At 38.0% G+C, this 25912-nt stretch overlaps 3 protein-coding genes across 5 annotated transcripts; 1 reads left to right on the top strand and 2 right to left on the bottom strand.

Annotated features, from left to right (window-relative positions):
- Positions 1-115: 115 nt before the first annotated feature.
- Positions 116-8171, bottom strand: LOC127412485 (Y-box-binding protein 2-A-like). The gene is made up of 10 exons (XM_051648889.1): positions 8013-8171; positions 7031-7094; positions 6211-6244; positions 5109-5198; positions 4790-5026; positions 3588-3673; positions 3309-3486; positions 2722-2829; positions 1141-1216; positions 116-682 (listed from the first exon to the last, which is right to left on the bottom strand). The coding sequence occupies exons 1-9, from the start codon at positions 8083-8085 to the stop codon at positions 1181-1183; spliced, it is 906 nt and encodes a 301-aa protein (XP_051504849.1). The 5' UTR covers positions 8086-8171; the 3' UTR covers positions 116-682; positions 1141-1180.
- Positions 8172-10027: 1856 nt separating this feature from the next.
- Positions 10028-17059, top strand: LOC127412546 (eukaryotic translation initiation factor 5A-1-like). 2 transcript variants are annotated; one of them, XM_051649008.1, is made up of 6 exons: positions 10028-10355; positions 11805-11979; positions 14115-14219; positions 14322-14453; positions 14537-14607; positions 15741-17059. In XM_051649008.1, exons 2-5 carry the CDS (start codon positions 11812-11814, stop codon positions 14597-14599), a joined length of 468 nt encoding a protein of 155 aa, XP_051504968.1. In that variant the 5' UTR covers positions 10028-10355; positions 11805-11811; the 3' UTR covers positions 14600-14607; positions 15741-17059. The 2 variants fall into 2 exon arrangements, with proteins under 2 accessions (XP_051504968.1, XP_051504965.1); XM_051649005.1 differs by lacking the exon at positions 15741-17059 and having other exon boundaries at positions 14537-15582.
- A 470-nt stretch (positions 17060-17529) lies between these two features.
- Positions 17530-25309, bottom strand: LOC127412477 (G protein pathway suppressor 2-like). 2 transcript variants are annotated; one of them, XM_051648872.1, is made up of 11 exons: positions 25176-25309; positions 24911-25028; positions 24565-24674; positions 24224-24336; positions 23148-23224; positions 22935-23014; positions 22429-22603; positions 21980-22063; positions 21689-21765; positions 21364-21459; positions 17530-17881 (listed from the first exon to the last, which is right to left on the bottom strand). In XM_051648872.1, the coding sequence occupies exons 2-11, from the start codon at positions 25002-25004 to the stop codon at positions 17795-17797; spliced, it is 993 nt and encodes a 330-aa protein (XP_051504832.1). In that variant the 5' UTR covers positions 25005-25028; positions 25176-25309; the 3' UTR covers positions 17530-17794. The 2 variants fall into 2 exon arrangements, with proteins under 2 accessions (XP_051504832.1, XP_051504842.1); XM_051648882.1 differs by having other exon boundaries at positions 21364-21432.
- Positions 25310-25912: the final 603 nt, after the last annotated feature.

Genomic DNA, 25912 nt, shown 5'->3' with positions numbered 1-25912 from the left:
CATTTGCACACGAGTAAGTTTGATTAGCAACAACAAATTTGGTTCGAGAATGTGGATTCACACCTGCACCAAACAACAACAGCGAATCACTCCAAAAGATCAAGTCAAATGGCTTTGCAAATACTTTATTTACTCACATTACTGGCATTGCACATAATCCCCACAAAAGAAATTTACATACAAAACAGAAAACAAAAAAGGGACTACTTTAAACCAGTTTGTTTTTCAATTGGATGTATTTTTACCCTTTTATCTAGTTATGAGAGAAGAGCTTGTGCACCACTCACTACACTGAATGGAATTTCCTCTCTCATCGATGAACTTAAAAGTAGCCAAACTGGTCATGTTTTCTCTTCTGCTCACTGCCCATAGTACAGAACAAAACCATAAAGGGGAAACATTGCAAAAATAATGGGCTTTTGGAGCAGGTCTCTCATTATTTTGCTTTTTTTGTTGTTGTCATTTTTAAATGTCTAAACATGCATCAACCCAACCCTCCCTTCCACTCCATCCCTCTCACTCTCTTTCTCTCCTCTGACAGCCGAAGGGTCCAGACCACAAGGGATGGATCAGGTTGGGGGAGGGACAGGATGTAGAAGCGAGAGGCAAGTTGTGTGCACATTGGTTGAATGTTTGATGAGATAGGCGAGGTCTTACCCCCCAAACTAACCCACCCGGGAACCTATGCAGCAACACAGGAACAGCAAAAGTGTGAAAGGAAGAGACAGAAATGCAAGACAGTGAGAGAGGACAAGAATGCAACAGTTACATTAAAACATTCACCAGACAAACTGGACCAATTTGTCATTCATCTGAAAAGAAAACATCACATTTCATTCAAATTCACATCTACAACAGTGCAATCTAAGAATAGACTGAAATCAGCATCAGTTTGATTAAATGAAAACTGAATTAAATTAATGCTTAGATGCCATTAAAAACAAATGAGTTTAGAATTTCACTTTAACGACAACTTAAAACCAGAGTTGGACAAAGATTTGAATACAGAGTGGCTGCTGCTTAATTTGGCTCAGGGTCAGCTGACAACATATGATGCATTTTAGCAGCAGTTGTAGTTTGATGGCCGAAACTCTATACCACATGCACAACACAGCACCAGTTTAGCTCAGGAAGTCCCACCTCTTGCCAGGGTCACATGATTCCATCCAGGTCACAGAAATCATTCTGCAGACTTGGCAGCTGTGGGGGCAGGCGTCTACAGAGAGGAACAGTTGTTAGTACAGGTGGGATCACTTATCAGGGGAAAGACAGCATTACCCATCATAAAGTCACAATAACACCACATACATGACTATTGGCAAGCATTAAAGTGCTGGCCAACGTTTAAGTGAGCTCAAGCTTAGCTAAAGAAACTGTATACTGCCAATATTATGACTAGGGGTGGGCAGTATGACAAAAACCTTATATCACGATAACTACACTTACTGAGCACTTTATTAGGAACACCTGTACACCTACTTATTCATGCGATATCAGCCAATCGTGTGGAAGCAGTACAATGCATAAAATCATGCAGATACAGGTCAGGAGCTTCAGTTAATGTTCACATCAGAATGGGGGAAAAAATTTGATCAGTGATTTTGAATGTGGCATGATCGTTTGTGCCAGACGGGCTGGTTTGAGTATTTCTGTAACTGCTGATCTCCTGGGATTCACACACACACAACAGTCTCTAGTTTACTAGAATGGTGCCAAAAAAAAAAAAACATCCAGTGAGCGGCAGTTCTGTGGACAGAAATGCCTTGTTGATGAGATATGTCAATGGAGAATGGCCAGACTTGTACGAGCTGACTGAAAGACTACGGTAACTCAGATAACCATTCTGTACAATTGTAGCGAGCAGAAAGCACGATACATTGAACCATGAGGCGGATAGGCTACAACAACAGAAGACCAGGCACTTTATTTGGACCATAGTGTTCCTAAAAAAAAAAAAAAAAAGGAAAAAAAATATTTGCTCAGCGAGTAAAGATAAAGAAAACATTTGTTTATAAACATTTTGTAATTCCTATTTTTTTTTGGATAATGTGTGCACGTGTTGAGCGCATGCCTCTTCACGGTATGATGTCAACAGTAAAGAATAACAGCATTATTTCAAATGTCATGTATATGCCGATTTCTTGCCTTGTCAGATTTTTTAAATGAGCCGATTTTAGGGAGTAATCAGCATATTGGCGTGCATGTAAATGGACTCATTTTGAGGTGGTAAACAGATTGCATGTCCTACCACAAGCGATTATCCTCGCACTGCAGTTTGTAGATTACATTAAGCTCGTGTCAGTTTTTTTTAGATGCCTTTTCAAATGATTCTTCACTTCTCTCAGGGTGTTTTCCAAACAGCTTTTTTGCACCCTTGAAGGGCACTGCGAGAAGGGGACGTTCCAACTTGAAGGGTTGTTCCAAACAAAATGTTCTCCTTCCACAACACCATTAACAAAGGGTACATTCATACATAATGCCATTCTCCCTTCAGAGAGCCCACATCAAGAGGGGATGATCACTTTCGATTGGAATTTGCCCCTCAGTCTCACGTGAAGCCCTGCCCACTAATAGATACGTCCACGCAGCACACATCAATACTTGGATATCGCGATATCCATGATACAGCAAAATCTCCATTGACTGACAGTTTACATGGAAACCACAATATAGATTTTTCATATCGCTCAGCCCAATTATAACAAAATAAATGGCCCTCACCTCAGATTTTTTAGGGGACTGTTTCGGGGAAGTTTCAGAAGAGGATTTGACACCAGCAGGTTTAGAGGCCTGAGCCGGGGACTCCACTTTTTCAGGTTCATCTCCATCCTAATTAATGAGGCAGAAATTATTTCATAGGCGATTTAATTTTTACCCAAATTAAGCAAATGAGCTATTAAGATTTTATACATTTATCGACATTCAGGGAGGTTATTTTGCCAATGGGCTAAGAAATGAAATAAAAATAAAATAAAAAAAAACTTCAAAAAAGGGAAGAACTTTTTTCTTTCCCCAATGCCAAATTAGGCATAAACCTCATTAAATGTTGATAGATTTTTCTGAACACATCTTGTCATTTTGCTTTAAGTAAATCTCGTTTTAACTTTTAGATATTTTTACTGAAAAAGACAAAAATACTAAGAAAATGATTTTGTTTGCCATTAAGAAATCTCTGCATTTCCCACTAAACAGAAACCGTGGCAACTAATGTTAATATCGCTTAAAAAGTCAAGTAGTAAAAGGACAAAGCTAAAGGTTTCAAGTTCAACAACTTCACTTCAGTATTTTAGAATCAGAATATGGCATACTTTAGAGGCACCAGATTCAGATTTTCTCTGTCTGCGGCGACTGAACTGTCTTCGGGGTTTCCGGGGCTGACCTTCAGCCTGCTCCCCATTGGTCTGGCCCTCTTTAGGTGGTGACTCTTGCTCTTCACCAGGGCCTGTCTGTTGAGCCTCTCCAGGAGGCGGACGAGGACGGAATGGCCTGGACATCCCAAGGAAGACTTGTGTTTGTTAAATATTGATTCACAACACCACAAAACAAAACTGTCAGCTATGGTCAGGTCTGTAGGTGGTGACACTAACCTTCGATATCGAGGTCTGAACCTGCGTGGTTGTGGCGGCCTCTGCTGGTCATCATCTACTGCCTCGTTCTTTTCTTCTGATTCTCCCTACAGCAGAGACAAACTCTAGTCAGTCAGTGGATTTTTGTAGCATTCAAGTCTACAGACACTTTCCACCTATAGGGTGCAAAATAAGGCCTAAAACTTCTAAAAATTAAGGCAATTTTTTCAAACAAATGCTCAGTGTAAGCAGGTGCCTAACCTTCAGGTAAGGTTGATTGTCAACATCAGGAGGTCATACTAAATGAGCATTTTTATTTTCTATTAAATTTTATATGAAGTTGGGTAACAGGGTTGCAAATTTAGTCTAAATTAAGCTCTCTTATTAGAGGCTAGCTAGTTTGGGACCAAATGTTGATTTATTGATGAACTATCATTTCCCATAAATACTTGCTTGATCCTTATTTTCTTATTACAATAGCTTAAGTAACCGTATTGAATGCAGTCAACACTACAATGTGTAAAAAATAAAAAATAAATAAAAACCTCACAATTTTAAGCAATGTTTTTAAGGAAAAAAAAATTTGCAAACCGTGGGACATCTATAAAAAAAATAAATAAATAAATAAAACACAAATTGTGAGACCCAAGAAATAATTTTTTTTTTTTTTTTTTATACATTGTAGTGTTGACTGCATTCAATAATCTAATTTTTTTTTTAGTAATTATATTTATCACACATTTGCAGCGAAAATTTTCTCCACATATCCCAGCTAAGTTGCGGTCAGAGTGCAGGGTCATCCATGAAATGGCACCCCTGGAGCAGAAAGGGTCAAGGGCCTTGCTCAAGGGCCAAACAGTGGCATCTTGGCAGTGCTGGGGCTTGAACCCCTGACCTTCTGATTAGTAACCCAGAGCCTTAACCACTGAGCCACCACTGCCTCCAATATGGTTATACGAATGTAAAATCAATGAATGTAAAATCAATTAACCAGATTGTCCAAATTATGACACTGTATTATTTTACCTGTTGGACAGAGTCGAGAAAGTCAGACCTCAGAGGTTGGACAGGCCAAAACAAATCATAAAATTAAGTGGATACAGAAAAGTACTGGGGGACACTAAAATGTACCCATATGTGAAAAGTGCCAGCAATAGTTAAAATCTCTCAAGATCATTGTCAAATTCACATTTATGAAGCCAACAGAAAATCTAATTCTTCACCTCGCCTTGTGGAGCAGTAGGTCTCCTACGTGGACGCTGGCGCCGAGGGCGTGGCTGAGGTGCTCCTTTCTCTTCGTTGCCCTCTCCCTCAGATGTGGGACCAGCTTTTGCCTCTCCCTGATCAGGACGTGCATCCCGTGGATAAAAGCGCCTACGGAATCTGCGTTTATTGGGGGCAAACCGGCTGCCTTTGACAGGTACTCCACCCGGACCGGTCACGTTGGCTGCCTCAGAGCCCTGGAGCACATGCAAGTTTCCAAAGAAAAGTTATACAACGCATAACATTCGTCAACACTTAGATTCATCAGATACTGCTTACCTTAGCTGCTTCAACAACATCAAACTCCACAACCTCGCCATCCCCCACACTTCTCAGGAACTTTCTTGGGTTATTCTTTTTTATTGCCGTCTACAAAAAAAAAAAAAAAAAGGGGGGGGGGGGGGGGGGGGAATAAAATATCCTTAATGTGCATTTTCCAGTCGCGATGTATTGGTAAAGTTCTCCAAGCTACACAAATGTTGATACTTTCTAGGAGCTATTCCCTGATATTTAAAATAAAGACTAGGACTCTAGTATCTTTTCAATACTGCATTGTAATTTTGGCTTCCTTGGCAAGAATGTAATGTTTATAAGGTGCATTTAAAAGGAAGAATTCACCCAAAAATGGTAATTCTCATAACTTACCCTTATGAAGTCTCAAACTTGTTTGACTTTCTTCTGCAGAACACAAATGAAGATATTTTGATGGGGATTTGATGGGTTTATATCCATAACATTCAAGACAATGGAGGCTCCAAAATTCAAGCTCCAAAAAGGAAACAAAAAGGCAGCATAAAGGTAATTCATCTGACTCCTGTGGAGCATGTACAGTGTAATCAAGCTTCTCTTATGATTACACCAAGGAGACTGCAAACGTCAAGATTTATAGTAAAAACGGAATTAGATTTTGGTCCGTTTCTCACCAAAAACCAATCATATTGCTTCAGAAGACATGGATTAAACTACTCTAGTCATATGGTTTACCTTTCTACTGCAATCATGTCCTTTTTAGAGCACAAAAGATTTAGAGCGCTAAAATTGAAACCAATTGGCCTGCATTGTATAATATAAACATCATATTCCATTAAAATATCTTTGTGTTGAGACGGCATAAGCACGAGCAAATGAGAGAATTATCATTTTTGGGTGAACTATTCCTTTAACATCTGAGCCAAAGCGGAGTTATTCTGAGGATATACCATTGGCACTCCCTTTTCAGTGTGAAAATTATTTGAAATTGTTCAATGAATTTATAAATGCATTAATAGGTTAAAAATATATGACTGTTCAAGTATAATTTGCATGGCTATCGATACAACAAATTAACCAATTCCATATCTAAATTTCTGCACAAATTTGGTATTCCAGAGAAATGGATTACCTGATGAACAAACACATCTTCTTTGGTGTCATTTCTGTGGAACAATTTAAGAGCAAGGGTTACAATTAAATGTTTTTTTAACTTATCTAGAAGCCTTAAAGGGAATAGTTCACCCAAAAATACAAATTCTCATAATTTACTCACCCTCATGCCGTCCCATGTGTGTGACTGTCTTTCTGTAGGTCCTCACAATGCAAGTGAATAGGTACCAAAATGTTGACGTTCCAAAATGCACATAAATTGAGCATAACAAAAATACATAAGACTTCAGTGGTTAAATCTATGTCTTCAGAAGCTAAATGATACTTGTGGGTGAGAAACAGATCAATCATTAGGTCCTTTTTTTCCTATCAATTTTCCTCCCTGCCCAGTAGGTGGTGATATGCACAATGTGAATCGGCAAAAAAAAAAAAAAAAAAAAAAAAGAAAGAATGTAAACGTGAAAATAGCGATTGTTAGTAAAAAGGACTTGAATATTGATCCGTTTCTCAGCCACACTGTCACTTCTGAAAATCTAGAGTTAACCACTGGATTACTTTATGCTTCCTTTGTGATTTTTGAACCTTCAAAATGTTGGTAGCCCTTCACTTGCATTGTGAGGACCTACAGGGCTGAAATATTCTTCTAAAAATTGATAGTTTGTGTTCAGCAGAAGAAATCTGGGATGGCATGAGGGTGAGAGAGAATTTTCATTTTGGGGTGAACTAACCCTTTAACTGCCATTGTCGGTGGCATTAAATGATACAATGGTGAGAGAGAGAGAGAGAGAGAGAGAGAGAGAGAGATTCTAGTTTGATTGGCGAGACAATAATGAACATACCTATTGATAAAGCCATATCCGTTGCGCACATTAAACCATTTCACGGTTCCTTGCACCCCTGTCGCTGTAACAGATAACCATAATAGAACATCAGTCCAAACAAACAGTATCTGCCCTGCGTGTGAATTATTAACCTTAAACTTTGAAACCGTTCTCCACCTAGGACAAACAGGACTCTATAGTGCATATTATAATAAATTTATCGAATAAACCAAGGGAGACGACAAAAAAAGTTGTGCTTTTGCCTGATGTAATGGTTTTTTTTTTTTTTTTCATGCACTCTATGAGAAAAAGTGGATAACTAAATTACAGATGGTTGACAATGTAAAGCTTTTACCTAACGACATGCAGCGCACCTGCAGTGAAATCCCTCCCACCCAAAGCACGTGGTGACGGGGCGCAGAAATGTGGGTCATGTTGAACGCACTTTCACTGAGTAAATATCCAAAAAAAATCTGGCCTATTTAAATATGAACACTCATTCAAAGCTTCAGATCCTACCAGACGGGCTACACCATTTTCTCTTTAAAAATATGTAGTTAGAGATTAATAAATCCCAACAACAGACTGATAGAATAGCCTATAGAAACTCAGTATTGCCCGCCGAATTAAAAAAATAAATAAATAAATAAAAAAAACAAAAATAATAATTGGACAAGTAAATCACCCAATGAAGTGAAATGTTACAAACGTGGTACTTAAAACACTTTATCGCCGTGTTATTGAGGGTATTTACTGATAAACGTGGAAGACACTGAACTGACCTATATTTCATTAGGCTTGAAAATGAAACTATTATGTGAAAACGATACTGACTGAAAACGATAGTTAAAAAAAACATTAGTCGATACATGAAAACGACCTGAGAGTGAGACGCCATCATTTAACAGTTTATTTATCAGTATCTCGTTGCATTTACATTACTTGTTTGTCGTCACAGTTTGAAATGGTGTCCTAAATAAATAAGTTAATGAATCCCTACCGATGATTTTTCTCTCGGGTTGTGGTTGTGGTTGCTCAGACGGTGCTACGCTTTGTGCCTCTGTGTCGCTCATCTTCTCTGGATTTAACCCCCTCCCTCCGACTAACCAAACTTTTCCTTGAGCGGCCACCTCAAACTTTTTATCCCGATTCCCTGTCAGGAAGGATCGACTCAGCCTCGATTTAATTGGTGTTCAAGCGTCCAATCCGTGAGTCCTTTCTCCACCCTCGCGTAATCAATTGGGATTCAGTGCGTATGTCTCGCGCGAAAAACAATTTTCTTCATATTTTTACAACGACTTTTGGGATATCGTGAATATATATATATAATCATCAAAATATATCATTTTGAATTACGTCGTGCTGTACGCGGGGAAACAACTCCTATTCATACTAAACATGTAGTCTGATTGATGACGTTACTGAGACTAAATGTTTTGCAAATAATTATGATATTAATTCGGTATTTCTAGACGCCTCTTTTAAAAATGGATATGTATTTCGCAAGGGTGACATGCAATACAACAGAGACGAGTGCACCCGTTTCTTTATAGGGGAAATGCCAACTCAATTAGCCGTTATTGTCAGCAATAAAAAGCAGACCGAGACGGTTATACCAAATCTCTAATTGATTTGAACGGATATATTAGTTGAATATATAAATTTGCCTGGTTGTTGCCCCCTTTTTACCCCTATTGCCTCTCGCGAGCCCTTACACGTAGGTCACTAGATTCAAGTTTCACTCGACTATATTTATCCAAACGACTACACAAGTTGCCAAGACTGGGAGCCCGTGCATTTGGTCATATTCTTCTCTCACATTATACATTTATTGGTCAATCGTATTATTTATTTGTTTGTCTGTAAATACGATACATTTGTGAAAACTGTGAAACCCTAAATCCAACAGTGTTAAATAATATATGTCAACGCAATGCGCTGGCTTTTATTTCTATGTAATATCGGATTTTACAAAACATTCAGTGTATAACTCCATTCGCTTCTCATAATCGCCCCTTTGAAATGCATGTTGCATATACTGTGGTGATAGTTAAATGTGCGTAACGCTATGAAGAATCCCACTATGCCTATCCTTACGCATGTGAGCCAACAAAGGGCTTTTTGCAGAATGAATGAGTGCAATAACAGCAAACGTCACGCGCAGAGACATTTGAATTATTTAGTAAACAAAAGACATGTAAATATTAATACATTTTTGTGTTTTATTTATTTAGAATAATATGGACTTAAACTTGTGCCACAATTCTGCGCGCACAAAATAATATTTTGAGTGCACAAAAAATGTTCTGCATGCACAAGATAATATTTTGAGCATGCAGAAAGGTATTTTGCACGCAGAGTGGGTAGGAGGAGAAAGGAAAATGTAAGAATTCTGAGCAAATTCACATTCAAATAAACTTTATTCAAGTGCTAAATTTATTTTCGTTTGCTCAAAATTAATTGATCTTTGCAAAAAGATACATTGCTTTACAAAACTGAGTTCAAGCGCATGCAAAATAACTTTTTGTGCACTCAGAATATCATCTTGCGCGTGCAGATAATTTTTTTTTTGTGTGCTCAAAATATCATCTTGTGCGTGCAGAATGTTTTTGGCACTCAAAATATCATCTTGTGTGTGCAAAATAACTTTTTGTGCGATCAATTTCATCTTACGCGTACAGAGCATTTTTTGTGTGCTCAAAATATCATCTTGTGCATGCAGAATTTTTTTTTTTTTTGCGCTTAGAATATCATCTTGCGTGTGCAGACATTTTTTTTGCACTCAAAATATCATCTTGCGCATGCAAAATAACATTTTTTGTGCGCTCAAAATATAATTTTGCGCGTGCAGAATTGTGGCACATATCTAACGCCATAGAAAAACATTACAAATACGATTCGCACTGACACGAGGCAGACTATGCGCGCTCCCGGACTGGGCCCCTACCCGCCCTAGAATTTAAAGAGCGAGGGTGACTGCGCATGCGCAGTGAGGAAACTGCTGCTGAGGTTCGTTTCATGGTATGTGTGGTTGATTCAGGGAGAGAGAGCGCAAGAAAAAGAGTTTACGATTCACGCATTGGGCCCCGGCCGCGGAACAGCCTTCGTCAACCATCTGAATGTGCTGCTGAAACTGTAAGAGGAAGGCAAGAGCGAAACGCCTGTAATGACAGCAGTGTCAAGATAACTGAATTAAGTGAGAAAGCACAACAGAAGCATCGCGCAGCTGATATCAACTAGACAGACAGAAGCTGAGAGAGAGAGATAGAAAGGATATCCAGTCGGACTAAAAGTGGTTGGGTTGCTCAGAAAGCGTGTAGCGTGGAAAAAGGCTGTAAACTAGGTAAGTAGCTGATTAAATCATTCAAATAACGGGCGTAATCCCGCGTGCGAACAACCTCCTCCATCCAGATAAACCTCTATGTATTTCACATTTTTATCAATTACATAAAATAAAGACGGAACAGGTGTAAAAGCAAACAATAAGCCTTCGATGTAGCATCTCGCGAAAGAACCGCAAGGCTTCGCGTGAGTAATTCAGAATGACGACAACATATTTTCCTTGGGTGCACAGACTAAACGGAATTTGATGGGGAAAATCCATGTTTCTTTCTCCTTTGCCAAGTTAAAATGGGGGTACGAGACAAAGATCACAAAACTTGATCATAACTCGAGACGCAAGAGCACCTCGCGTCGTGGATTAGCTCAGCCTGACATCATAGTAAGCCTCGTGGTAGGTGCACAGGCTTTGTGTCTGTATTAAAGTAGCTAGTCTGCTTCTAGTTCACGCGCTGTCATGCAGAGCTTTTGCAGGCAACATTGTTTGGCACCCGCTCGGCCATTATTAGCGCGGCGGCGGGCCTTTGGTTTGCCGATGAGTGCGCAGCGGCGGATCCAGCAGGCCTCACGGATATCAGCCAGCTCACTGCGGCTGCAGGACATGCGTGTCCTTATGAAAGAGGATCGAACTCGTGCATTATTCAAAAGCGCACTACTTTTATTCGCTTTAAGGCATTTAAGATGTGTCACGCGCAAGTGTGTGTGATAACGGTATGACGTTGCTTGGTCAGTGCTTCATGTGCAATTGCCTGGACTAAACAGAGCACCGTAATTGGGCTATTCAAATTAGGTTACCATTCTAAAAAGTGAATAAGTATAAAAAGAAAAAAAAAAAAAATGTGTTTAGGGTTTTGTATATGTGCTCGTGGGATACTGGGTGCTTATCTAGTAGCATAGCATGACTTGACGTTTGGGCCCTTCCACGTGAATACTTGCAGACCACCATTGCACTGTTGACTTAATGTAAAGTTACTCAAATGGTGTATTATCCAAATGATTAATGAAGATACTTTGTGTGTCACATTATTATTATTTAAGGGAAATTACACATTTACACCAGTTGGGCATGTCAGATGTGCAGTTAACAGGTGCCATGTTCTTGTTGCCTAATATAGCTTGCTTCTGCAAACCCATTGAGCTATGAGACTACTCTCAATAAATTATAGCACAGTTTGCTGTTTTTAAATGGTTTGCAAGTTTTTAATATCTTGAAACAATGTTAAACTTGAAAATGCCTTATCCAATTACATATGACTAATCAGTGTACTTTTTGGCATAATCCAAGGTTTTTTGGAAGCCTGATCGAATTTAAGAATATTGTTGCATGACAGGTCTTTTTCTGTTGTACCCAGCCATTTTTCATTAGCACCTCCTCCAAACTGATGAATCGCCGTTTCTTCCATGCGTTGGCTTATGCTGACTAATATTAACCACTGTACTCATCAATATTTAGAAAAGACATGGCGGATGCTGACTTGGACTTCACAACAGGCGATGCTGGTGCCTCCGCTACCTATCCCATGCAGTGTTCTGCCCTGCGCAAGAATGGTTTTGTGGTGCTAAAGGGTCGACCATGCAAGATTGTGGAGATGTCCACTTCTAAAACCGGCAAACACGGACACGCCAAGGTTGGTGATTTGTGGTCTGTCACCATTACAGGTGCACTCAGATTCTTGCTAATTAAAAATGTTTGCATATACACACATGTACACACAATTGATAGTATTTTTTGAAAAATGTTTAAAATGATGTACACTAAGATTAAAATTCCAGTCTTATAGAAGAAGCTGGTGGAGCCGTGCGCTACCGTGTTGAACACATTACCAGCTGAATACTTTTCTCTCTTTCTTCCATTTATCAGAGACTATTGGTTGAGGAATAAATTAATCATGCACCAACAAATATGCCTGTGTTTGTGCATCCACACTGACAGGTGTCAACATAGACCTCCTTCATTTAGGCCAGCAAACCATAAAACAATAATAATTGGCAGAGGCTATGCAAATAGTGTTAGATGTATTTGCACCCCTATTAAATACAGTATAGGGGCATCACTGCAGCATGTTTCTAAAGAGTCCCATAGACACCCTACACCAACCCCTAAGCCTAATCTTCCCTTACAACAATTTACCATGGTTTTACTACAGTAACCATAATATCACTATGGTATTTTGTAGTAAAATCATAGGAACCAAAAAAAGTAAACATGGTTACTATATAAACACCATATTACTGTATTAACACCATTGTTAATTGTATCAAATCTACGGTTTCCTGCCAAAAACATGGTTACTACAATAGTACTTTAGTAAAATCATGGTTAATTTGATCCAGATCAAACCCTTCTCTCAACTCCCCGACCTATACAGTGATGCAAAAAAAGATGCACTGTCAACTAAAAAAGTAAATATTTTGCATATCATATTTTCATTATTCCTTTTTGCTTTAGTACAATGACAATATATAAGCCAATCATTTAATTTTGCAAACACCATGTTGTCTTTATAATATCATGCTTACTAGTCTTCTTAAACCATATAAATCTGAGTATAAATCTTCTGAGATGCTATTCTTCTCACCAGTCTGGCCATTCTCTGTTGACATCTCTCATCAACAAGGCATTTCCGTCCACTGAACTGCCACTCACTGTATGTTTTTGGCACCATTCGGAGTAAAATCTAGAGACAGTTGAGTGTGAAAATCCCAGGAGATCAGCAGTTACAGAAATACTCTAACCAGCCCATTTGGCACCAACGATCATGACATGGTCCAAATCACTGAGATCACATTTTTTCCCCCATTCTGATGGTTGATGTGAACATTAACTGAAGCTCCTGACCCAAATCTGCATGATTTTAGGCACTGCTGCCACACGATTGTCTGATTAGATAATAGCATGAATGATTGTTGGTGCCATACAGGCTGGTCTGAGTATTTCTGTAACTGCTGATCTCCTGGGATTTTCACACACAACAGTCTCTAGAATTTACTCTGAATGGTGCCAAAAACAAAAAACATCCAGTGAGAGGCAGTTCTGCGGATGGAAACGCCTTGTTGATGAGGGAGGTCAACAGAGAACGGCCAGACTGGTTCGAACTGACGTAGTCTACGGTAACTCGGATAACTGCTCTGTACAATTGTGGTGAGAAGAATATCAAATCAGAATGCTATTCTGAGATGTGGGTTGGCGCTGTTTTGGCGGCACGAGGGGGACCTACACAATATTAGGCAGGTGGTTTTAATGTTGTGGCTGATCGGTGTATAGCTGCCTTCATATTTTAGGGAAGGGGGTTTCCTCGTAAGGGGATCATCATATTTGGGGGTACTTGGTATCAAAAAGTTAGAAAATTCCTGGACTTGTGTACAAAATTTACTTTTAACAAGGGTGCACATTTGTCAAATGTATACATTTATTTTATAGCCAATAACATGTATTTTGTAGGGAACTGATACATAACTCTGTAAGAACACTTCTGTTTAAATCAGATGCAGTGTTTGTGATGCTTTAAGCAGTCGTAGTGTTGGTGCTGCTCATTGCCCAACAACATCGGGTATATGTGGATGACTACATGTTTGTTTTGCACAATAAAGAACTTCCAGAACTCTCTCTATATTAGTCTTTATGAATGAGGTGCATGTGTAAGGGAAGCCATTATGTTAAACACAATGCTAGGGATGATGCAGAAAAATGGTCTGAACTGACTTTGAATAGACAGCGGTACAGTAAACACGCTTCACTCCCTCCTTCCCCCCCACCCCAAAGGTTCACATGGTGGGCATTGACATCTTCTCTGGCAAAAAGTATGAGGATATCTGTCCTTCAACCCACAATATGGATGTCCCTAACATCAAAAGAATGGACTACCAGGTATGTGGAATGAAATATTAGTAGCTTTCTGTATGCTACAAGTCAGTCATTATGTTTCATGAATGCTTAATAAACTTTTGTTTTCTCTTTATTACTACTCAGCTTATTGGCATACAGGATGGCTACCTGTCTTTGCTCCAGGACAGCGGTGAGGTCAGAGAAGACCTGAAAATGCCAGAGGGAGACCTGGGTAAAGAGATAGAGGGCAAGTTTGATGCTGGTGAAGAAATCCTAGTAAGTGCCATAAATCATCCCCCCCTTAATATCTGAATTTAACACAACTCTTATATTTGTTTCTCTGTACTTGTGTTTTACAGATTACTGTCCTGTCCGCTATGAATGAAGAGTCTGCAGTAGCCATTAAAGCCATGGCTAAATAAAACAGCAGGTATATGGAGCTCTCACTGCTGCGTGTGCATGCTCACCTGCTAACTAGGCCCGGAGCGACTGTGCCTCACCAGTGTGCTTACAGCAAAGCACTAATTTAAATATTTACCATGGCTTTAAACAATGAAACAAATGAACCCTAATTATCTGAGTCCACCACCAAAGCAAATGAAAAGGGGAAACAAGTCGGCTGCAAAACGACACAGAAAAAAATAAATGCTGGAAATTCAATTGAATCAAAAAAGTTTGGCACACATGAAACTACTCTACCATAAGCCGTGGATGCAAAATAATTATTCTGTTGTGGTTCGGCTTAGGCCTGGACTGAAATTGCATTTGTTTTTGCCGAAACGTGATTGGTGTCCAAAAATCGACCCAAGGTGTTTAATAATGTACATAAAAATGTTTTAAAGTTACAAAGTTATCTCCTTTAATATATAATACTTTGCTGTTTGCATACTGGCATATGCACTTTAGACTAACACCAAGATGTAGTACTCCTGCAGTGTTCTGTATATGTCGATCTGTGTCTGATATGTAAAAGCAATGACTGAGTTGTAAATAGAATTTCTGTTGAATTACATTTTGTATTTTACACTACCAGCCTAGTATTTTTTTTTTTTTTTTTTTTGTCCTATGTATAACCAAACATGCTGTATTGTAAAATAGCATTTTAAGAAGCATTACAACCATTCTTAAGAATTAAGCAACCCTAAACAACAGTAATGTAATTCTATGTTTATATTACCTATAATATATCTGCTGTTCCTTTTAAGTTACGGAGACTTTCTTAAAGTGACATTAAACTGGCTTGTTGTGCATATTTGGCCTTTTCTGAGTTTGGGTTGGACTTTTAAAAATGAAAGAATAAATATTTCAGACTCTGTTTAGTACTGGATAGGACATTCAGTTGTCAGACATTCCATCTAAATTTAAATTAAACGCTTGTTTTGGGCAGTCAAAAATATTTTCAACAGCTTGCTTGTACTGTACATGTTTCCCTATTTGTGTGTTGTGTATAATGACATACCCCTCTCTTACTCTGTCCATTCATCTTTTTCTATTTCCATGCCTCATTGTACTGAATCACTCATTCTTTTTCTCACTCCTATCTGTCCATTTCCTTTCTCTCAGGGGTTGACAAGATGCACTGGACCTGGATAGGAGAGAATTAGACCTCAGCAATCCTATCCTCATTCTTTTTTTCTTATTTTCATTCTCTTATCTCTTCCTCGCTCTGTATTTTATAGCCCATCTTGGGGTTAAAAACAAGGAAATTTAATAATATGTCCCAAACAAAATAAAAGGTACACAAAGCAACACCAAGTGGAATGTATAAAAATTAGAGTATGTTGTGGGCAAAACCACTGTAGTGGTGGATGACTGGGATGGTAATCTTTTTTTTATTATTACTTGGTCTTTTTTGATTTGCAGTGTACCATTTTTGTTTCACTTTTTTAAAGATCAGGATAACTGCCCATTGTATATTCTTTACTATTCTAAATCACAATACTAAATAGCTATAAGAGGTCATTTATGTTGAATTTTATTTATGAGCAACTATAGTGTAAAGGGGAGGGAAACGCTTGAGTGCAGATTCTCCTGTGAATGGCAGATTCTCCTGTGAATGACAGATACAAAGGCCATGACATGAATAATAGTTTGCAGTTTTGTGTCTTCACTACAGGACCAAAATCTCAGCTTACCTTCCCTTTTATCCTCCAGTAATTTAAAGCAAAATAACCTTAGACAGAGGTGACAATATCACATGAGCATGTGTCTATGGATGGATACAGGAACGCTGCTTTAGCACTTTTAGCCTTCCATCACCCCTCCCTTCCAACATAAAAAGAATTTAAACAGATTGATGACACAGGGGAAATCAACATCACCGTTTTACCACAATTTCACAAGTATTTGCTTTCCGATTATGCTGTGAAATGGAAGATGCCATAAGTCTTAGATCTCTTGATAAAATGTAAGAACACAAACTTCTGCTGCCATTGTACTGAAGTTTTGGCCTGAAATGGCCTATAGTGGTTTGTTTAATGTTTGCTGTATGTTTGAAAGAAACAAGGGAATATGCCAGTATTATTTATTTAAAGGTTGAGGGTTGGGTGAAATTTGGAAAAAATGGTAATCATCCCCTTAAAAATCAATTATGTCTTATGCAGGCCATTATTACAAGTTTGTTAAAGACTGTCATGCACATCTTGACTTGACAATAGTATGAGTAATGTTATGTTTTTGTTTGTTGCAAGACTGCGAAAAAAACAAAACCTTTGTATTCTAGCAAGAAAACACAACCCATTATTTAAAAAGCACATATAAATTGTCTTTGTTTTAGTTTGTGATGGCTTTTGGCTCTTTGTAGTCATTGGTGATGTAATATATGTAACCACAATGGCATGGTTGCTGGCAAGAGAAACTGCATTAAAGACAACTAACAATTATTTGAGAGTATTCTTAATGAAAATAAAAACAGCTGGGATACAGACAAGTAATGTAAGACAAGTTGCTCAACTGCATTACAATACTTTAAACTGCAAAATACACACACAGTCTGTACTTGTTAATGGGATAGTTCACTCAAAAATGAAAATTCTGTCATTTATTCAGCCTAACGTTCCAAATCAGTATGACTTTTTCCATAGAACACAAAAGATGTTAAGCAGAATGACAGCCTCAGTCACCATTTACTTTCATTGTATGGAAAAAGATGCAATGAAAGTGAATGGGGAATGAGGGTTACATTCTACCTAACATGTTTGGTTAGCTTGAGGATCTTGCTGGGAAATTCCATTTATTCTACTATTTATTCTATAGCTGCAATCCACAATTCCATTTGAGGTTTTTGCTCCTTTTTTCCTTAATTGAAATAAATGAGCATTGTACTCAAAAGCACGAAACAAACATCAGCAAACTGTGTGCAACAGCATTTTTATGTAGTGGCTTAGTAACGTAAAATACATAAAACTGTTTTAGATACAGAACATCATAAAGAAGCACTTGATAATCTCTCCTATAGATTGAATCGTATAAAATATTTTTATCGTTAATGAACCACAGATATTTGATGCATGGGACATTTATCATTTAAATGTTAAAAGAATGTTTTCTGATCTCTTCTAAGATGACATCCAAGTAGTTTTGTGTAACCTGGCACCTTGTGATCATACTTTTAGTTGTTAATGTGGTTTGCCATGGTGGTAGAATCTCTGCCCAGCCTGAGCGTGAGTGAGGAAGGTGTGTCGAGATGCTGGCTGAGGTGAACTCTGGAATGGAGCCCGAGACAGAATAAAGAAAAAAAAAATCTGCAATATGACTCACTTAAAAAAAATGTCCTCTCAAAATCTACCAATACATGTGAATTAACCCAACAAGTATGTTTCTTATTGAAAGAGCAAGGGTTAGTAATAATATGGATTAAAAGTGTGTTGAAATTAATTGTTACAATGGATAATGCAAAGACAGCATAGAAAATTAACTAAAGGGAGTAATGGGATTTTAGACAGATCAGAAATAAAACAATGACATAAAAGGGTGTGCTTCATTTTCATTACCATCAAAATCTTTTTTAGCTAAAAATATTCTATCCCTTTGTGAAAGCCACTATCAGTTTGCATTAAAATCTGAGCTGTTTCTCTCAGCGTCTGTGTTTTCACAAAGTATAAGAGCTCACAATTTGTCCTTTCACATAATATGTTTACTTTTTTCAGTAAGGCACTGTGGTGGCTCAGTAGCAAACAGAGCAAGGTTGCTTGTAAATGAAATGTCAAAACAACTGACAGTTATTTAATGCTGAAATATGTAATTTCTTCAACACTAGTGCAGCCGAACGAAATTGCAAAAATAAACATTGTTTTTAAAAAGCTTTCTAAATACGCCCCTTGTCTTCAGTTGTTGAAACAGTCAGATAGTACCACCCCCGACCTACGCCATTGGTTGAGTAACGTTGTTGGGGCAGGTCTAAGCGGGTCGCTCAAAACAAACATGGGAATTTTTACAGCGCCACAAAGACACGCTGCATCCGAAGATCCATACTTCCCTACTATATAGTATGCCAATATACAGCTGAAGTCAGAAGTTTACATACACCTTAGCCAAATACATTTCACAATTCCTGACATTTAATCGTAGAAAACATTCCCTGTCTTAGGTCAGTTAGGATCACTACTTTATTTTAAGAATGTGAAATGTCAGAATAATAGTAGAGATAATTATTTATTTCAACTTTTATTTCTTTCATCACATTCCCAGTGGGTCAGAAGTTGACATACACTTTGTTAGTATTTGGTAGCATTGCCTTTAAATTGTTTAACTTGGGTCAAACATTTTGGGTAGCCTTCCACAAGCTTCTCACAATAAGCTGCTGGAATTTTGGCCCATTCCTCCAGACAGAACTGGTGTAACCGAGTCAGGTTTGTAAGCCGCCTTGCTCGCACACGCTTTTTCAGTTCTGCCCACAAATTTTCTATCAGAATGAGGTCAGGGCTTTGTGATGGCCACTCCAATACCTTGACTTTATTGTCCCTATGCCAATTTGCCACAACTTTGGAGGTATGCTTGGGGTAATTTTCCCTATGGAAGACCCATTTGCGATGAGCTTTAACTTCATGGCTGATGTCTTGAGATGTTGCTTCAATATATTCACATAATTTTCCATCCTCATGATGCCATCTACTTTGTGAAGTGCACCAGTCCCTCCTGCAGCAAAGCACCCCCACAACATGATGCTGCCACCCCCATGCTTCACGGTTGGGATGGTGTTCTTCAGCTTGCAAGCCTCACCTGTTTTCCTCCAAACATTACGATGGTCATTATGGCCAAAAAGTTTTGTTTCATCAGACCAGAGGAAATTTCTCCAAAAGGTAAGATCTGGGGGCCAGGGTATCTCGGTGAGTATTGATGCTGACTACCACCCCTGGAGTCGCGAGTTCGAATCCAGGGTGTGCTGAGTGACTCCAGTCAGGTCTCCCAAGCAACCAAATTGGCCCGGTTGCTAGGGAGGGTAGAGTCACATGGAGTAACTTACTCGTGGTCACGATTGGTGGTTCTCACTCTCAATGGGGCGCATGGTAAGTTGTGTGTGGATCGCGGAGAGTAGCATGAGCCTCCACATGCGGAGTCTCCGCAGTGTCATGCACAACGAGCCATGTGATAAGATGCGTGGATTGATGGTCTCAGAAGCGGAGGCAACTCCGGATTGAGGTGAGTAACGAGGACCTACTAAGTAGTGGGAATTGGGCATTCCAAATTGGGAGAAAAGGGGATACAAATTTATAAAAAAAAAAAAAAAAAAAAAAAAAAAGAAAAGATCTTTGTCCCCATGTGCACTTGCAAACTGTATTCTGGCTTTTTTATGGCAGTTTTGGAGCACTGGCTTCTTCTTTGCAGAACAGCCTTTAAGGTTATGTCGATACAAGACTCGTTTTACTGTGGATATAGATACTTGTCTACCTGTTTCCACCAGCATCTTCACAAGGTCCTTTGCTGTTGTTCTGGGATTGATTTGCACTTTTTGCACCAAACTACATTCATCTCTAGGAGACAGAATGCATCTCCTTCCTGATCGGTATGATGGTTGCGTGGTCCCATGGTGTATATACATGCGTACTATTGTTTGTACAGATGAACGTGGTACCTTTAGGCGTTTGGAAATTACTCCCAAGAATGAACCAGACATGTGGAGGTCCACAGTATTTTTTCTGAGGTCTTGGCTGAATTCTTTTGATTTTCACATGATGTCAAGCAAAGAGGCACTGAGTTTGAAGGTAGGTCTTAAAATACAGCCACAGGTGCACCTCTGATTCAGTACACCTCCTATTAGAAACTAATTGGCTAATTGTCTAAAGGCTTGACATAATTTTCTGGAATTTTCCAAGCTGTTTAAAGGCACAGTTAACTTAGTGTATGTAAACTTCTGACCCACTGGAATTGTGATATAATCAATTAAAAGTGAAACAATCTGTCTGTAAACAATTGTTTGAAAAATTACTCATGTCATGCACAAAGTTGATGTCCTAAACGACTTGGCAAAACTATAGTTTGCTAATATTAAATCTGTGAAGTGGTTAAAAAAAAATAGTTTTAATGACTTCAGCCTAAGTGTATGTAAACTTCTGACTTCAACTGTAGATGACCTGCTATTTAGAGCTAGATTTTGAAGTGCGGATCGACTAGACACTTAACGATCCCATAAACCCTTTTTGGAGCTGAGACATCAGGTTAAAAATTTTGGATAAAAAAAACCGCAAGTCAGACAGCTATCTTCAACTGTAAGTGATATACAGTATATACCAAGAAAGTTGTTCCTTGTTGCTTAAGTGATTATTTCTGCGATTGTTGTTATTAGGTCATATATTTGGATCATGGCACAATGCCCACATTCCCAGATGATGTATGTCTGAAATCTATTCATACTACTTGCATGCATACCTAAACAATGTACCGTTTTACCGGCCGAGAAATGTGTCCATCAAATACAGTACATATTTTGTCAGTACGCAGTTTGACGGAGGGCTAGTGTTTACAATTTCGAGAATATTAACCTATGAATGGCTTACTTGTAGTTGTCTCTGCATATTAAGTTGGGATAGAAGAAAGTATTTTAACTCTGAAAAAGTCACATACTTCAGCTTTAAATATTCTTAAAACAGTTGGGATCAAGAGAATAAGTTAATTCAAACCCATCCGTGTTAAAGACCTTTAATTTAATCATTTAATTTAAAGACTCAGTGCAGGTTAGTGAGCTCACTTTTGCTGAAGAGATCTGGACAGCCATGGATGGGTTGGGCAGCAGACCAGCTGCACTCACATGTAAAGCCTGAGGATGCATGGGTCTAAGAGAAGCCTTATAAAGACATTGCAAAAAACAAGGATAACCCATTCAGACCCATTTGCAACAATTTAGAACTGCATAACTCAAATGCATATAAACAATAGGGGGTCTTGCGGTGTCCCTTTACACCAAATCACACTCTGACAGTGTCACTTAGTCGCTGTCTGTAAATTTCTTCCGAAAACTTGGGCGTGTTTAGAATTTTCCGGTAAGTAACAAATAAGTCCTTCAGATTACTTACTGAGTCAGTAAAGCCAGACTGCTGATTTGCATGTTCAAGCTGCTTCTGAAGGGAGATACTTGCACTAGGTATGAATCCTGTAAATATTAAATGAGTAATGAATAATCAGCAAGACCATGTTAATTTACTCATTGGGTAACTTTGCCATGGACACATAAATGAACAGAACATGATCTAAGCATCAATATGGCAGAGATATAGTGAAGCAAAAACGTTCCTGTAAGAGTCACTTCAAGATCAATGCAATGACTGTTATGAAAATCGCTGAAAATGGCTGAAAGGACGTCTCACCTGGCTGGGAGGAGAAATGGCTCTGGACTGCATAACCCTGAGGCTGGTGGGACAAGAATGGCATGCTCTGGAATGGTGATGCCCCTACATAGAAAGAGACAAGAAAACTAAGTATTATTGTTACCTTAGAAGGCAACTCACCAAGTCAAATTCCCTTTAAGCGTCAATTCAACTTAATTCTGATGAGCAAGCCCCATATGGGTTATTTACTGTAAAGACATATTATGTTAATAAACTACCTGTTTCAAGAGGGACTCCACAGATCACTGATAATCATCACAAACCATCAAAATAAAGACACCTAATGTTTGACATACAATAACCCCTTTATAACCTAATTCCATCTAAATACAATCCAACACGAGTGTTTAAAGACTCAGTTTACACATATCCTAACTGATGCACTCAAGTAATGTACAAATATACCAACAATCGGGTTTTAATGTTACCTCTGATCTGAGTGGTGCCTGCAAAGCTGATGGGCACAGTAACAGTAGGTCCGTAAGAAGAATGGTGCTGGCCCTGGGTGACTGCATATGGCTCATGGACCGCAGAACTTCCTGAGAACTGGCCATGCTCAGAGGGGCCAGGAGGAAAACCTGGCTGGCGGGAGAAGTGATGGCCCTACAACACCACACTTTCTCGGTAAGTATATCCTATAATGTGGTTACTGTCAAAAATGGTGTTTCTTTTTTTATTATTCATTATTTTATAGGTTAATTTATTCCCATTGACAAATTCAATGTTAGATGGGGCACTATATCAAATATGCAAACGAAAATCTTTCAAAGACAACCCATCAACATTTCTTTCAGAATCTGTATGGTTCATTCCAAAAATCAGGGGAAAGTTGAGTCCATTTGTGTAAAACTTATTTCAGCTATTTACTTATAATACACTGTTTTGCATGTATTCCTATTTGCACAAGATTCATCAGAGTACAACTTTCACTTACAGAAATCAAAGGTGTCTGGAACAACTGTTTACTGCGGTCCCCTAAAAGAGCACCAGCTCTACTGTGACTTACTGGACTGCCTTTAAAACACATAAAACATGAACATTTTAAGACTGCATAAGATTATACACAAGTCATACTAAAAAAGTAATTTATTAATAGAGTCTATCATTGTCCGGAATCATTACGGTTCTGCAACCTTTAAAGTCTCACCTTGTATGCTGAGCAGATGTCCTGAATGTAAAGGTAAGGAGGACTGATAACTTGATGAAGGCAGTGTTGTAATGTCACTATAAACAAATTAATAATTAAAGGACTGTTAGGAGAGATGTAATAAGTAGCAACAGATTACTTTCCATATACAATTGATTATTATTAAAAAACACTTGTGTAACCAGTGTAGACAATATCTAATCAATTTCATGTGAGTAGTAATTATATTTGGGTCAATGATGAGATGCTCATATTTTGCCTGGGTCAATTAGCTTATTCAAAAATACATAAAAATTAAAATCACACAATTACTTAAATACACCTTTTCTTCTCATGACATGTTTTCAATTATTGAGTTTAAAGTCATTTTGATATTTTTTCTGCAGCTTTAAGTAAAAAATGTCATGGGGTGTAACCATCCGGTGACAGGAAGAAAAAAAAGTCTCATTAAATGCTGAAATGACTGAAAGAATGTTGGTATTGTAGTGCAGAATAATATATATTTTATTATTTCTTAAAAAAAAAATAAAAAATAAAAATAAAGCAATACAACAATTTTGTTTTAAAATAATATTAATATTTGAAAAACTTTAGTCCACCAAATAAAAATCAGGTGGTATAATTGACACTCTAGGTAGCATTGTAGGTTTTATTGTCATGTGACAAAAAAACAAAACAAAACAAAACACAGAGAGGACCCCTTTAGACCCTCAAGGCTGTGTGTGAAAACTTAAACATTTTGACATTTTTATGAAAGGCACATTTTGTTAAGGGCATATGGAGGTATCCAGAGAAAACTTCCTGATATTTGTGGAAAAAAAGAAAAAAATTACCTGAAAAATATTTGTGAATCTTTTTTTTTTTTTTTTTTTTTTAGTTGTGTACACTTTCACATGACATTTAAGTCACTAAATATATAATATATACATATTGGTAGAAAATGCTACAACCTGTTTTGTCAATGACCCATTTACTAAGTAAAAACACAATGTCCAATGAAAAAAAAAAAAAAAGAGACCTAAACGACCAACAAAAATCGATTTCTTTTTTTACATTTTGGCCCTCATGTCACTTACTTTTGCTCTTTTCTTCGTCGCTTTTCCTCCTCATGAAGGACTTTTTTAAGCTGCAAGAAGAGCTGATGTTTCTCCTCTTGCAAAACTTGCAATTTCCCCCCCATTTTTTGAACCTAACATACAACAGAAAGATAAGCAAACATTACAACATGAACAATTAAGTGCATGGGAACACATTAGGAGTTGTCAACATCAGACACACTTTCCTAGTTCTGGAGGAAATTAATTTCTAAAATGCTTAAAATCGTACTCTTTAACAAAACGAACAAATTACATAATTCTGAATTGACTTCCTCAAGCATGTCCACTGCGTGTTAGTGAAGATCAAGCACTCTACCCACCTGCTCTTTGGTCTCTTCCAAAGACATTCTTTCCTCCATTTCTTTAGTTCGTTTCCTTTCCTCTTCTTCTTTCATTTTCTGTTCCATCATTTTATCCACTTCTTCCTCTTCTAAAAATTGCCAGAGTGAATATACAATCTTAGCAAGTTTTTGTGAGCACTTAAAATTTGTATATTATTAATACTGAATTAAACTTGTGACTGTACGGGTTACTCTTCTAAGTCTTCTGGTGTGCCATTCTGAACAGTTCAAATTAAGATAAAATAAAAGCTTGCCTGGCACAAAGCGACTTTATTCAAACGGATGCTGATTGTTTACTTATTCTTTGCTTCGACTGCACACACACCTTGTTTTTTCCTCTCTCTCTCCATCATGATGTGTTTGTGCAGGGCTCTGGCCATCGCATTGGACAGCTTTGGTCTCTCCAGTATAGCGGGCATCGTGACAGACAGTGGAGGAGCCAGCTGAGGACATACGCATACATCTTAACACACACAAATTGAATGTATTTTATGTAAACACAGAGCGCTTCAGCTAAAACTATGAGATAAACATCCAATGTCTCACTAAATAAGAGTTTCACTTTGCTGTTGGTTCGCCACGATGCTTACCTTTTTGTATTTTTTTTTAGAAGTCTCTCTCCACTTAAATACACTATATAAAAATGAACTAATAATGTTTAAGAGCGCTGAGATTCGTGATGAACCACTAGTGTTTATTATTCACTTCCGGTTTGAAAGGTAATATGAAGCATTTCTGTTCCGGTTCATTGTTTAAACTCAGAAGTCACGTGGAACAGTATGAAGCTGTAAATCCTTTCTGACCCTCATCGTCAAGTCCGATCATGCACACTAAATTCATAGATTAAGCATTAAAACCCATTTTACGGCCCAACATTTTGATAAATATGTAATAACTGACATGTGACGAAGTTTGCTACATAATTTTTCCTTTTCATGAGAAGTGGCCGTGTGATTATGACACTGCCCTCTAGAGTTTACTCTCTGGTACATGAACACGCTTAGCACATTTTAGTAAAGTTTCAGTTATCCTTCATTTAAAACGCACTTCCAAAAGGCAAAAAAGATTTTGGTGTTAGGGGTTAACTTCAAATTTATAATGCCGTGTATAAACCGAAGTTTTTGGTACTTGTAACAAGTTTCCAACCACACTTTGACTGGTGAACCTCCATAACAGTTCCAGTTGTTCATGATTAGGAGGGTAAATATTTTTAATTTTACAGATTGCTTGGGCAGATTTGATTTCAGGTACATATTATCTATATAAAGAGCAAAACTGTTACATTCAGTTTTATGTAAAAGTTTCCATGTCAAAATGACAATATCTC

Source organism: Myxocyprinus asiaticus, chromosome 2, assembly GCF_019703515.2.
Source record: "Myxocyprinus asiaticus isolate MX2 ecotype Aquarium Trade chromosome 2, UBuf_Myxa_2, whole genome shotgun sequence".
NCBI lineage: Eukaryota > Metazoa > Chordata > Actinopteri > Cypriniformes > Catostomidae > Myxocyprinus > Myxocyprinus asiaticus.
Note: the sequence above shows the minus strand (reverse complement) of the source record. Positions and strands in the feature narration are given on the sequence as shown.

What these genes read in the sequence shown, in the direction of transcription:
- LOC127412546 (XM_051649008.1), top strand. Translation starts at nt 11,812, where the DNA reads ATGGCGGATGCTGACTTGGACTTCACAACAGGCGATGCTGGTGCCTCC. An exon ending in GCAAACACGGACACGCCAAG is followed by an intron (nt 11,980 to 14,114) that starts GTTGGTGATTTG and finishes CCCACCCCAAAG; the next exon opens with GTTCACATGGTGGGCATTGA. An exon ending in ATGCTGGTGAAGAAATCCTA is followed by an intron (nt 14,454 to 14,536) that starts GTAAGTGCCATA and finishes TGTGTTTTACAG; the next exon opens with ATTACTGTCCTGTCCGCTAT.
- LOC127412485 (XM_051648889.1), bottom strand. Translation starts at nt 8,085, where the DNA reads ATGAGCGACACAGAGGCACAAAGCGTAGCACCGTCTGAGCAACCACAA. An exon ending in ATGTTGTTGAAGCAGCTAAG is followed by an intron (nt 5,027 to 5,108) that starts GTAAGCAGTATC and finishes CATGTGCTCCAG; the next exon opens with GGCTCTGAGGCAGCCAACGT. An exon ending in TTCAGACCTCGATATCGAAG is followed by an intron (nt 3,487 to 3,587) that starts GTTAGTGTCACC and finishes TGGGATGTCCAG; the next exon opens with GCCATTCCGTCCTCGTCCGC.
- LOC127412477 (XM_051648872.1), bottom strand. Translation starts at nt 25,004, where the DNA reads ATGCCCGCTATACTGGAGAGACCAAAGCTGTCCAATGCGATGGCCAGA. An exon ending in ACATCTGCTCAGCATACAAG is followed by an intron (nt 23,015 to 23,147) that starts GTGAGACTTTAA and finishes TGTGTTTTAAAG; the next exon opens with GCAGTCCAGTAAGTCACAGT. An exon ending in CCATTTCTCCTCCCAGCCAG is followed by an intron (nt 21,766 to 21,979) that starts GTGAGACGTCCT and finishes TAATATTTACAG; the next exon opens with GATTCATACCTAGTGCAAGT.